Source organism: Cynocephalus volans, chromosome 9 (genome assembly GCF_027409185.1).
Source record: "Cynocephalus volans isolate mCynVol1 chromosome 9, mCynVol1.pri, whole genome shotgun sequence".
NCBI classification, from domain to species: domain Eukaryota; kingdom Metazoa; phylum Chordata; class Mammalia; order Dermoptera; family Cynocephalidae; genus Cynocephalus; species Cynocephalus volans.
In genome coordinates this window covers 5109631-5123827 of record NC_084468.1, presented here as the reverse complement: position 1 = coordinate 5123827, position 14197 = coordinate 5109631, and the positions used below count along the sequence as shown (strand labels likewise).

The 14197-nt window shown below is 40.8% G+C and overlaps 1 protein-coding gene across 2 annotated transcripts in view; it reads left to right on the top strand.

Moving 5' to 3' along the window:
- Positions 1 to 14197, top strand: part of TBC1D14 (TBC1 domain family member 14) — a 109708-nt gene that overhangs the window by 46205 nt on the left and 49306 nt on the right. For both annotated transcript variants that reach the window (XM_063107312.1, XM_063107311.1), the window contains exon 3: positions 655 to 778. In XM_063107312.1, the coding sequence (XP_062963382.1) occupies positions 655 to 778 (124 nt within the window). The remainder of the gene's footprint in view (positions 1 to 654; positions 779 to 14197) is intronic.

Below are 14197 nucleotides of genomic sequence, written 5' to 3'. Positions count from 1 at the left end.
TTAAACACTGATTGTATAACTGAAATTTTAATTTGTATAACAACCTGTGGAATGTGGGGTGGTATCCCCTTTTTAAACATAGGAAAGTAGGGCTGGCCCATGGCTCACTGGGGAGAGTGTGGTGCTGGTAACACCAAGGTCACGGGTTTGGATTCCTATATAGGGATGGCCGGTTAGCCCACTTGGGAGAGCGTGGTGCTGACAACACCAAGTCAAGAGTTAAGATCCCCTTATCGGTCGTTTTTAAAAAAAAAAAAAAAATCATAGGAAAGTGAGACTCAGAGCGGTTAATATACTGTCAGAGTCGCACAGCTAGTGAATGGATAAGCCAGGGTTTTAATTCAGTTTAGTTTGACGTCAAAACTTACTTTTTCTGTTATATTTTGTTGTAATATAACACATTTCCTTACTCTAAATTGTAGAATTTGTACATGTAACAATGAATAACAAAGTTTATTTCTGGTTTAAGGTCATTTTCCTGCTGTGTAATTCTGTGTCTGTATGAAAATCAGGTCTGAAGAATTAAAGTATGTGGTTCATCATATTGTCCCTCTCAAAGGAAAGTTTACTTGTTTTTATTAGAGTGACTTGGCTATCCTAGTGTTTCTTTAAATATCCAGAGATTCTCTAACCCTTTTATTTTCTTCCTTGTAGGAATTTGCTTGCTAGAAAACAAAATGCAAGACTTGACAAACAAAATGACTTGGGATGGAAGTTATTTGGAAAAGTACCACCACCCCGAGAGAATGCTCAGAGAGATTCAAAGAAAATACAAAAGGTATACAAGATATGAAAACACAGAAATATGCTGTTGTCTGTAAACAGCATATATTTATGAACCTTGTAAAAATGACCATTATTGAGTCTTTGAAATCAGAAAATGTTTCATATTATTTGCATGCCAAATTAAGTCTGTGTTCAGAATGTGGATGAATCGAATCTTTTTTATTTCTTATAGTTTTTAACATGCACATAGGAAAGTTCAATTGACAGAGCTGGGATTTAGATATTTATAACTTGATTTGATTTAATCAGTCTTCTCAATAATAGTTGCAAATGTGTTTATCATCAAATTTTTATTAATTGTGTTTGACATTAAAGAATTCTCTCATGGGTTTCTTTGGAGCTGAAATCCTTGCGGTGCTGCTCTGGGACACTGGGGCTGCCATTCACCCGGGCTGTGGTAGGGCCCCTCCCCTTTGCTCACTCTGAAGTTGCCCACTTTTAGCGGGGAAAGGGTTCAGGGTCAGGCCAGGCCTGCAGTATCATTGCCAACAGCTGCCTTGCTCCTTGCTGTGGAAGTGATGTCAGCAGCTGGAGGCATTTGCTCCTCTCTTCAAGGAGGGGGTGCATGCAGGGACACAGCAAGCCTGTGGCCTAGGCAGCCCTAACTGTTCCACTGCAACTTCCCCAGGGTCCTTAGTTGCTGCTGTCGTGGCATCCTAATGGTCTGCTGTTTGCCCAGTGCTGTGATGTGACATTGCCCCCTAGGAACCTTGCCCCTCCAACCTTAGTTTCATATTCATTAGCAATTATTTAATGAACACTTTTGGGGACCTACTAAGTGCTAGGCCTCATGCTTGGCACTGAGGTTGGAGAAAAGACACAGTTTATATGCTCAAGAGCACAGCTCTGGAAATGATGCCAGCACCTGTAACTCAAAGAGCACCACAGGTATGTGAGGAGGGAGGCATGACCTTCTCATCAAGGTGGCACAGACAGTTTAGTTTAAAGGTGTGACAAAATTGTTATGGGACGATGTACTGAGTGATTACTGTGGCTAGGTTTAAATGGTTCAGCACTGGGTTTTTCGTTCATTTAAAACTCTCAACAACTTTATGAGGAAGATACTATTATTATCTTCAGTTTATCAAAGAAGCACTGAGACATAGAGGCTGAGTGACTTCTCATGCAGCTAGTAAGTAGCAGGGCTGGGATGTGACCCCAGCACTTGGTGCTAGGGCCCTCTGTGCAGGCAGGGCCGAGCAGGTAGTGGGGACAGCACGAGCTAAGGGACAGACTGTAGCCTGAGTCGAGGAGGCCGAGTCTAGGGAGCAGCTGTCTGTGGTCCTGTGTCATGTGCCTGGTAGGCTGTCTCTAGCCTGAGGGTCAGGAGTGGTGAGATCACCCTGGCAAGAGTATGGCTCTCGGACTAGCCAGGTGAGAGGAAGTGGGGTCCGCCCAGTGCTGCAGTCAATGTGGGGTTGCAGAGGATGCCCTCTGAGTACTAAACAAATGGGACGAACAGACTTGCTGGCTGCCTTTTAGAATAGGGTGCAGTGCGTGCAGGGCCAGGTGGTGAGTACAGCCCTGGGCTCCAGGCCTGGGCCACAGAGTGGTTTCCACAGACTGCATTTTTCATGTTTCGGCAAATTGAATTTGTCCTTAATGTTGTCTACTGTTCCCGATAGTAGTTGTCTGGACCCGGGAGACTCACTAAGTCAGTCAGTGTTAGGATTTGTTTTTGTCGATTGTTACATTTTGAATTTTAATTACTTATTGTGTAGGCTTATTAAAATAGCAGACAAATAAAATATGATAAGTTCATATGCAAAGCTCAGGTATAAATTTCTTAGGAAACCAAGTAGCCATGCTGTTACAAGGGAAATCTGCACTTTAAAAAAAGTAACAATTGCACTAAATAGATTTTTCCGTGGCTCTTAATATCACTTTCATCGTGTTTGAGTTTTTTTATCTTTTTAGTACCCTGCCTTTTTTTTTTTTAAGGTGAACATGGATTATCTTATTGACTTTAAAGGTTTTTTTTTTTGAACTGAAATGACTAAGCCAAATAATTATGTGCTAACACAATACTGCAAAGAGGGCCATCTGGCTTCAGTCATCAGTAATAAAGAATGTAATTGTACCTGCATGAGTCATACAATTCTGCCGTGACCTGTTTGCCAGTGCTTTGTGTCTCTGGCCCTCTTATCTGTCATTCCTGCCCAGGCTGGCCAAGCCTGAGAGGGATTCAGGGTCTGGGACATACTACTGTGGGGAGGCCTCTGGGCACCAGGCTTGAGCTGGCTGCTGTCGCAAGTGTCAGCTCACACAGGTCCCTCTTTCCCACTTTAGAGAGGCAGGTGCTGGGACCTTGAGTGTCCAGACTTGTGATCCAAGATAATGACAGTAACTCCAGTTGGAGCTAAAGCATAAGTAAGATGTTAAGAAACTCTAATTCCTTTTCTTTGTCTCTTTGGAATGTTTTTATTGCTTGAGGGAAGCAGCATCACATGGTGATTTATGAACATGGACTTTGGAGTCAAACTGCCTGGGATTATATCTCAGTTCTGCCACAATTTGGCTGTGTGACTTTGGGCAAGTTACTTAACCTTTCTCAGCCTCACATTTTCCTCATCTTTAGAATTTGGAGAACAATACCTACCTCCAGGGTGATGAGGATTAAGTGAGTGAATGAATACACACGATGGGCTGTAAAAGTGTTTGCTGTTATCATTGTTTCTTTCCTATGACAAGTCAACCTCGAACAACAGGAAATGGAACGTGATAGGAGGGAATGAGCAGGAAATGGAACGTGATAGGAGGGAATGAGCCCGTTGATAAATCTCTTCATTTGCATGTTCAACAAACACTGTGCCATGTTGGGGCCAGGTCTTGTGCTGGGTACTGGGAGCACAAAAGCAGTTGGGTTGACTTGCCTTAAGGAGACTTTGGTTGAGCTGAGGGGACAGGTGTGCACACCAGCCAAGAGCTTTGGACTTGCAGGCTTGGATTTGATTTCTGGCTTCACCTCTTCTTGTCTGTATGACCTGGGGCTAATTATTTCTTCTTAGTTTCCTCATCTGCTAAATGGGCTGATCAGTGGGTTATTATAAATTAATTCACAGGGTCTAGCACAGTTTGTGGCTCAGACTTAGTACTCAAGGAGTGGCTATCGTGGCTTCTAGTTAATAAATAGGCCCAATTTATGGCACAGGTGCTATATATATGTGGTTTGCTCGGGGGACTGTAGGACACATCTGACCTTATTCTAACTGGGCCACATTCTCTTTGCTTAGGCTTTACATGCTACCCTATTTTGGGAAATGTTGAAATGTTACTTTCAGTCATCTTTTCAAATTACATAAAAATTTTGAAAATTGTCACATTTTTTATCATCTTAAATTATGATTCCAGAGAGATTTTCTTAATGGGGGAAAACAAGGATAAGACGAACCTCAGTAAAACAGTGGTTCTCAAGTACGGCCCCTGGACTAGTCACTTCCTCATGACCTGGGCATTTATTGGGAATACAAGCTCTTACGCCTCAACCCAGACACTCTGAAACAAACATTGAGGCTGGAGCCCAACAGTCCTGTTTTAACAAATACTACAGGTAATTCCAATGCATGCTAAAATTTAAGAACCACTGCTGTGCAAGAAGGGAATGTTGGGTATTGGGAGGAAAGTAACCATCTTTGCTACAGCAGGTTAAGTAGAGGGCCCAAAGAACACTACCGTACAACTTTTGGTAATTGCTAGTGAACTGGAGAACTTGGGAATAAAGATGGGGAGACGGTATTTGAAGAGAGCTGCCTTCAGGTCTCCTGTTGCTGGGTTATGTGGACGGGGCTCTGGCCAGACAGCATGGATGGTGATGCTGTCTCAGAAGTGCAGTCCTTTACCATGTGAGTTAAGGGGAACCTTCTTTCTTGGATTCCATGGTCCTTTCATTTGTTCCACAAATTTGAGCCACTGAATCCCATCCTGTAATCCCATCCTGAGATTACAACGAAGTGTAAGACTTATTTGACCCTTGCCTTCATTGGAATTTACCATGGATCAAGGAAAGACAGATTTAAATAAATAACTCTGCAAATAATTAATTGCAGTTGTGATAAATGTTGTGAAGGAGAAGTGCAGAGTGCAATTATCATGAGAAGTTTTGTACCATTAACCTTTGTACCATTTCTCTGAGATCAGGTTTTCAAGTGCTAGTTGCCAAATGCAAAGGTCACTTCTCAACCTTGTCTTCCTTGACCCATCAGCAGCATTGCCTCAGCTGACCTCTGCCCTGCTCCTTGAGAGACTTTCTTACCTCAGCCTCAGAGTCACCCAGTCTTCCTGCTTTTTAGTTCCTTTTGATGGGTCCCTCACCTTCCCAACCCTCTATATGTTGGAGTGCTTCCCTATCCACAGTCACCCTCCAGGGCATCTCAGCTGGACTGGAGGCTTCAGCAGTCAGGCCTACAGCTACAGCCCCGACTACTCCGTGAACTCCAGCTTAGGCATCTAGATGCCTAAGAGACCTTTAAAAGACCATTTACAAAGTAAAAATGAAGCTTTGTAATTTGAAGAGATGTCAGAGGCTCAGGGCTGAAAACATTGGGGGATGCTTTAGAACAGAGTTTGGGAATCTTTTAGACATAACTCTATGTACGTAGGCTTGATGAATTGACATTATTGTCAGGAAATGAGGTTGAGCAAGACAGTTTACGTCCTGGTTGGGCTCTGAGGCAGCTGCTGATTGTGGCAATGATGGCTGCAGGAAAGGACAGGCTTGTAGATATCAGTGTCCTGGATAAAACATTATCCTGGCCTATTGAGCCTGGGTTAGTATAACTGGGAATGTCTTGGGTGGCCTTCTAGAATTTCAGGTCAGCTCTTACATCTTAGAGAATTCCAGAAGAAGACAAATCCAGGACAGCATAAAGTGATACTCGTTCTGCTCATCTCTGGGTTCTGAGAAGTCTGGGGTACTCAGAAAGTCACAGAACATCACAAATTGCAGAAAAGATAGGTCTGGCTGATCAGTGGAAGTAATTGGCTGCAGGCCTACAAGTAAATTTTAAACAAGAAAACTATCTTCACGTCCATCATCCCGTATGCCTTTGGAAAATGGGTGTGAATGAGTTTACAAAACCAAATAAAGTGGGTCCCAGTTCTGGGTAAGATGGCGTAAGCACACTCCAGCCTGCTTCTCGCAGTGAATGCACTCTGACACCTGAGCAGAGTGCACGGAGCAGCTATTTGTGGGTTCTGAACAGTAAATAGTAGCAGGTGGACTGGCGAAGAGGACCAGAATTTGAAGTACCAGTGAATTGATACTGAGTTATGATTTTTTTTCCCCCTCTGATGTTCAAAATATTCCTTAGCCTGAACCCAGGGCAGCCCCAAACCCAGAAGTGGATTTTAACATGGACAGAGAGAGCACTAAGAGAAGCTCTGTAGTTCTGGTTTGAGGAGTAGTTTCTTAACACTCAGAGAAAATGCAGAAACTCTGTTTTTCATTTTTTTCTTTTCTCTGTTTTCTTGCACTCCAGCTCTCAGGCATTCTCATGACAGCAGCAGTAGGGGCTGGCAGGAGCCTAAAACTCTCAGGAGGCTCAGGAGGGGGAACTGATTAAGAAGAGCTTCGTTTCCAGGAAGGTGGGGTGAACCCCTGATGCTTTCTTCTCTCTCTCTCTCTTCCCACCCTTTGGCCCTGATGTGGGCACAGTTGTGGGAAAGTGTGTCTAGAGAACCAGGAAAGAGGAGAGTCAGGGAATCAGAAAGTACTAGGGGGGCTGCAGAAAAGAGGAGCTCAGGAAAGTGATCTTTTAAGGTTGTTTATGAACTCCTGGACTTTCTGCCAAGTTGTGCATGCATGGATCTGACCCTAAATAGCATACATAGACTTTAGAACTGAATTTCAGGATAGACGCCTTATGCAAATTCTCGACTGGCCACTGGGTGGTGGTGCACATGTGGGATAAATTGAAAAAGTACTGCAAAAGCTTTGAAAACTCAGCTGACTTTGGAACCACAACTCACAGAAGGCTGGTTGGAACTTGTGTCTGGAATCCAACTGGGTCAATTGCTTTACTAAGACAAAAAATGTCAACATTCTCCAAAGGTTTTAAACAAGACCTAGAGCCCTTAACACAATATTCAAAATGTCTAGAATTCAGTTCAGAATTACTTGGTGCAGTGGATCTAATTGTGTCCCCCGCAAAATTTAATGTGTTGGAGGCTTTGTCCCCACTGTGAAGGTGGGAAATCCTGTTATGGTAATTGAAAGGTGGGGCCTTGAAGTGGTGATTAAATTGATGGTTTAATGATGGTCATGGGTGTGGTTCTGAGGGCTTTAAAAGGAGAGCATGTGAGAGACTCTCTCTGTCTGCTCCACCGTTCTGCCATGTGAGACCCCTGTGTTACTGTCACCACCAGGGCCTTCACCAGATGTGTTTTCTAGACTTTGGACTTCCCTGCCTCTGAAACTGTAAGCAATAAATTTTGTTTTCTTATAAATTACCCAGTCCCAGCTATTTTGTTATAAGCAACAGAAACAGACTAACATACTTTAGTTATGAAGAACAAGGATTGTCTTTTGACAGTCAACAGACACCAATACCAAGATAACACAGATATTGAAATTGTCCGACGAAGACTCTAAAGCAGCCATTATAAAAATGCTCTGGCAAGTAAAGATGAACACTCTTGAGATGGGAAGATAAAAAGGATCAGTAAAGGAATAGAAAATATAAGAACTAAATGGAAATTTTATAACTGATAAATATAGTAACTGAAATAAAAAACTAATCATACAGGCTCAATATCAGAATGGAGATGATAGAGAAAAGAGTGAATGAATTTTAAGACAGAACATAGAAATTACCCTTTCTGAAGAATATAGAGAAAAAAGTGTGAAAAAGAAATGGGCAGAGCCTTAGGAATAGGTGGGGCAATACTAAAAAATCTAACATTTGTGTCATTAGAGTCTCAGAAGGAGAGGAGAAAGAATGTAAGGCAGAAAAATTATTGGAATAAATAATAGCTGAATATGTCCCAAATTTGGCAAAAGACATAAACCTATAGCTTCAGGAAACTCAATGACCCCAAACAAGATAAACTCTGAAAAGTCCATGTCCAGACACATCATAACCAAATTAGTGAAAATAAAGACAAGGTAAAAAACAGCGAGCCAGTGAAGAACAGTGCATTACTTAGTGGGGAATAACAATTTGGATGACTGTGAAATTCTCATCAGAAACTAGAAGGAAGTGAAATGATATTTTTAGAGAGCTGAAAGGAAAGAACTGTCAAACTAGAATTCTTTATCCAAAAATACCCTTCAGAAATGAAGGTGAAATAAAGATATCCTCAAATGAAGGGAAACTAAGAATTTGTTGCCAGCAGAACTGCCATAAAAGAATTGTTAAAGAAAGTTGTTCAGGCAGAAGGGTTATTACACTAGAAGGAAACTGGAAATATCAGGAAGGAAGAGGAACAGAAATGGTAAATATCTGGATAAATATAGCGGACTATTCTCTTAAAGACTTCTTTAGAAATACATTTGGATGGGCCGGCCCCATGGTGCACTCGGGAGAATGCAGTGCTTGGGAGTGCAGCGCTCCCCGCCGCGGGTTCGGGTCCCATATAGGAATGGCTGGCTGAGCGCTGTGCGGGCGACACCACACCAAGGGTTGCGATCCCCTTACCGGTCACCAAAAAAAAAAAAAAAAAAAAAAAGACAAAATAGAAATACATTTGGATCAAAGCAAAAATAATATTTTACGGGGTTTTCAGTGTATGTAGATGTAAGTAATATATAAGACAATGAAAATATGAAGGGGGAGGGGACATGGTGGTAATGTTTCTACTTTCCATGTGAAATGGTAAAATATTGATTCTAATTAGATTGTGAAAAATTAAATATGTATATTGTAATCCCTAGACCAACCACTAAACTGTACAAAGAGATAGTAAAAAACACAATAGATAAATTAAGTGGAATTCTAAAAAATGTTTAAAAAACTCAAATCAAGGCAAGAAAGAAGAAATGGAGGAAAGAAAACAAATGAGATTGTAGACCTGAATTTAAACATAATAATAATTACATTAAATGTAAATGTTTTGAGCACACCAATTGTTTGTGTCAATATATAGTTCTGCCAGAGTGCCAGAATGGGTTTTAAAAAAAAAATGACCCAAATATGTTGTCTACAAGAAACTCACTTCAAATATAATATATAATATCCCAGGAAATAAATAGAAAGAAAAAAATGTAGGTTAAAATTAAAAAACAGAAAAAGATATACCATGAAAACACTAATCAAAATTAAGATGGATCTATTAATATTATAAAAAGTCGACTTCAGAGCAAATAAAATTACCAGAGATAAAGTGGAACATTATGTAATGAAGAGATAGCCATTCTAAATGTATATGTACCAAATAACAGAGCTGCAAAATACATGAAACAAAATTTGCCAGATCTGAAACAAGCAGACAAGTCCACATTTATAATTGTCTCCTTTCTAGACAGTCATTGATAGAAATGTAGACAGAATCAGCAAGGACATAAAAGAACTGAACATCATCGTCAACCAACTGGATCTAATTGACATTTAGAGAACACCCCACCCTCCAACAGAAGCACAATACACATCTTTTCAAGTACACACACCGCAGTCACCAAGATAGACTACATTCTGGGATATAAAAGAAACGTTAAAATTTTGAAAGGATTAAAAATACAATGTTCTCTGATCACAGTGGTATTAGACTAGAAAGTAGTGACAAGTAGATAATAGGAACATCTCCAAAAACTTGGAAATTTAACAAGAAGCACACTTTTAAATTAATCATGGGTCCGTGAAGTCACAAGGAAAATTAGAAAATATTGTGAAGTGAATGAAGATACAACATATCCAAATTTATAGGATACAGTAGTTGGAGGGAAATTTATAGCATTAAAATGCTCATAGCAGAAAAGAAGAAAGGTCTCAAATCAATAATCTGTTTCTATCTTAAAGATAAAAACAGAAATCAATGAAATTAAAAACAGAAAACTAATAGTCACTGAAACCCAAAGCTGGTTCTTTTAAATGATCAACAAAATTGATCAAACTCTCTAGCAAAACTGACAAAGAAAGAGGAGTAAATGAAAGGAATGAAAAAGGAGGTACCACTGTAGAACTTGCAGAAGAAAAAGGATAATAAGAGAATGTTATAAACAACTCTTCATACATGAATTTGGTAACTTAGATGAAATGGTTCATTTCCTTGAAAATTAGAAATGACCAAAACTCATTCAAGATGAAATAGTTAACCAAAATTGTCCTGTAATTATTGACTAAATGGAAATTATAGTTGAAGACCTTCTAAAAATATCTCCAGGCCCAGATGGCTTCACTGATGAATTCTACTGAATATTTAAAGAAAAATAATGCCAATTTTAGAAGAGGAAGGAATACTTCCTCAGTCATTTTATGAGGCCAAAACCAGACAAATATAGTACCAAAAAAACCCCAGAAAACTATAGACCAGTATCCCTTATGAAGACAGACACAAAATCCTCAGTACAATATTAGCAAACTGAATTCGACAATATGTTAAAAAAAGTAATACACTTGACTAAAGATTATTCTGGGAATGCAAGTCTGGTTCAGTGTTTGAAAATCAATCAGTGTAATTCACCGTATTGCCAATCTAAAGAAGAAAACACATGATCCGTATTAGTTGATGCAGAAAAAGCATTTGACACAAAATTCAGCATCTGACAAAATTCAGTTTCTGATAAAAAAAAAAAAAAAAAAACTCTTAGCAAAGTAGAAATAGAAGACAACTTCCTCAACCTGATAAAGGGCATCTACAAAAACAGCTACAGCTAACATCGTACTTAATGGAGAAGGACTGAATGTCTTCCCTCTAACACTGAAAACAAGGCAAGGATGTCTGTTCTCAACATTCCTTTCACCATCGTACTGGAAATCCTAGCTAGTGCATTGCTGGTGGGAATGCAAAATGGCGTTCACTTTGGAAAAACAGTTTGGAAGTTTCTTATAGAGTGAAACATATGCTTAATATTAGCCCAGCAATCCCACTCTTAGGTACTTACCATAGAGAAATGCAAACTTATGTTTACACAAAAATCTGTACGTGAATTTTCATAGCAGCTCTATTCATAATTGCCAAGAAATGAAAAAAACCCAAATACCCTTCAATGAATGAATAAACTGTACTACATCCATACAATGGAATAGTACTCAGTTGTAAACACACCTAACAACTTGGGTGAATCTCAGGGATATTATATTAGATTACGTGCTGTGATTTCATTTGTATTAAGTACTGGAAAAGACAAAGTTACAGTGTTGGAAAACAGATCCATAGTGCCGGTGGTGGGGTAGCATATGACTGCCAAGGGATAGCACAAAGGTTTTGAGGGTGATGTAATTGTTCTGTCTTGATTATCATGGTGGTGGCTACAAGACACCAAAAAGCTAACTGTTTATTTAAAAAAATATATGAATAAATGGATGAATCAATTAGAATACTTTAAAAAATTTTTTTATTTTATTTCTTTTTAGCAGCTGGCTGGTAAGGGGATCTGAACTCTTGACCTTGAAGTTATAACACTGTGCTCTAACCATCTGAGCTAATTGGCCAGCCCTGTTAGAGTACTTTTGACCTAGCATTTCTACTTCTAGGAATTTTTCCTGCAGATGAATTAGTATATGGTGAAATGATGGTTGTATAATGATATTTGTATAAGGTTGTATAAATAATGGAAATAAATTTCCCCATTAGTTTGAGAGGGTAGTGTTTAGAGCACACTTTCTTTGGTACAAATGCTGTAAATCTTGTGTTCAGTCTTACTGGTGAGGGTCCCAGGAAGAAGTAGGAATTAGGGAACAGTAAACGCACATATTTGTTCTTTCATAGCTCTTCACTGAGATTTCTCACAGCGCTGGGGTGACAGGGATCTCAGGCTTCTGAGGCGAAGGGTGAGTAATGGTGTAGGGAGGACTATTGCTTTGGGATCAGAGTATGCACCTTGGTTCTGTCATTTGCAGCCAGTCATGTGGACTTAGGCCAGTTCCTTTGCCTCTCTGAACCTCAGTCTCCTCCTCTGCAAAGGTAATGCCCACCTTGCTTGTGCTTGTGAGGGTCAAGTACAATAAAGTGTGGGGTGCTCCTGGAGCAGCAGTTGGCATCCAGTGGGAGCTCAGTCATGGTCAGTGGCTTCTCTTAGTCTGGTCTCCTTTCATGGATGTACCTTCACTCTCTCTTCACTCTCTTGTGCATAGATAAAACCAACACCCCCCCCCCCCCCCCCGCCAAAACCAGCTTTGCTGCAGTAATGTTCATGGGGTTTGGAAATTGCAGTTGGCCAAATCAGTTTTGATTCCTTCTGAAATAGCTTAGAAAATTGTTTTTTCAAATTATAAAAATAACTTATGAAAAAATACTTGTAAAATATCCAAATGATGTAAGTAAGCAGAGTAAAACAGGAAAATCCTCTTTACCGTGAGACTCTACAGCCTCGTTCCTGGATGGAGTCTCTGATGGTTTAGTGTCCACCATCCCAGGCATTTCTTTGATGTTGTCAGCACCACGCTCACCCAGTGAGCTAACCGGCCATCCCTATATGGGATCCGAACCCGTGGCCCTGGTACTATCAGCACCGCACTCTCCCGAGTGAGCCATGGGCCGGCCCCCAGGCATTTCTTTGAGATAAATTACATATGTACAAATTTCATCCACACAAATTCATTTACATGTTGTAATTGTAGATCATATGAGTTCTGCAGCTTCTCTCCAGTATATACATGGTTGGTACTCGGGAACTTGCTGAACATAACTTGAAGAGGCAGTAGCCTATGACTGTAAGGAAGGGGACTGTCTCGTGTTCTAAATCCAGTTTCTGGCTGACCTGGGACTCGGCAATAACATCTGCAGCCTGATGGCCTATTGTGTAAGCTGAGCCAGATGGTGCAGTTTTATAGAAGTAGCTGAATTGGTGCCACTTCCTAGGAAGACCAGGAAAGGTGGCCCTTGGGAGCTTTCAAACACTTTTGCCCTCCTCTGGGCAATTTAATGTGTTGATGTGAAAACAATGACAGCCAAAGAAAACCTTCCTTTCATATTGATCTAATTCCCAATGGAAGACTGTGAGATTTTAAAGTATTTTGTAGCCTCTTAAACACAGGCAGCAGGGGAGACACTTCCTTGGGCCTTTTCCAGTGGTCGATTGGCCCAGCCTGGTACACCTTGAGGACACAGGTTCAGCTGGCTTGTCTTATACTGCCAGTGCACAGTGCAGGGCTTGGCACACAGTAGGCCCTTCAGAGGAAACGTGGCAGCAAGCGACCACAAAGGACTCTCAGAAACCAAAGATTTGAGGGGAGTAAGGCTATTTCTAAACCTTATCTTCTTTAAGTTACTTGTCTCAGTTGAACTCAGTATGTTACTGGATCTTTGAGAGATAAAAAAAAGTCTTGTTGGTGTGGGAGCAGTTTAGATGGAGTCTCTTTGGCACTAGAAGCTGCGTGGTATTCGTGAATTAAAGGCAAGTTTTGCATTTGTTCCTTGGCCTTATGCCTATATTTGATAGTTAATGTGGCATTAGGGGCATGAAGGCAACACTGTTTGGGGAAATTGAAATCTTAGTTCAGAGGCAGTGCATCAGGGGTAGCTGACAGTAAGAGGCTCTGGAGTCAGACTACCTGGGTTCAGATCCCACCCTGCCACTTACCAGCCATTTACCAGTTTCTTGACCGGGCTAGTTACTCAGAGCCTCAGTTCCTGTATCTGGAGAAAAAAGAGGGTAGGGTAGGGGGGAAGATATGTGGATAGTACCTGTATTAGTTTCTTGTGGCTACTGTGACAAATTACCACAAACTTGGTGGCTTTAAATAACAGAAATTTATTCTCTTATAGTTTTGGAGGTTAGAAATGTGTCTTCCAGGTTAAAATGAAGGTGTTGGCAGGCCTGAATCTTTTTAGAGGCTTCAGGAGAGAATCTCTTCTTTCTCTTTCAGCTTCTAGAGGTTTCTGGCATTCCTTGGCTTGTGACTGCATCCCCTCCCATCTGTTTTCATCAACACACTGCTTTCCCCCTTCTGTGGTCAGATCTCCCTCTGACTCCATCTCATGAGGACACTTGTGCTTATTTTGAGCCACCCACATGATCTCCCCACCTGGAGGTCTATAACCTTAATCACATCCGCAAAGTTCCTTTGCCATATGAAGTAACATTCACAGCTTCTGGGGATTAGGATGTGGACATACTTGGGGGGTGGGGGAGGCATTATTCTGCCTACCACAGAAGCTACCTCATGGGGCTGTTAGGACTGAATGAGATAATGCACGTTAGACGCTTAGCTCAGTGAGTGGCACGTGGCAAGCACTTGGCAGGTGGTAGCGGCTGTAGAATTCCAGACATTCAAAACAGAATTTAAGTTGTTGGCATTCCTCATTGTTTTGGTTG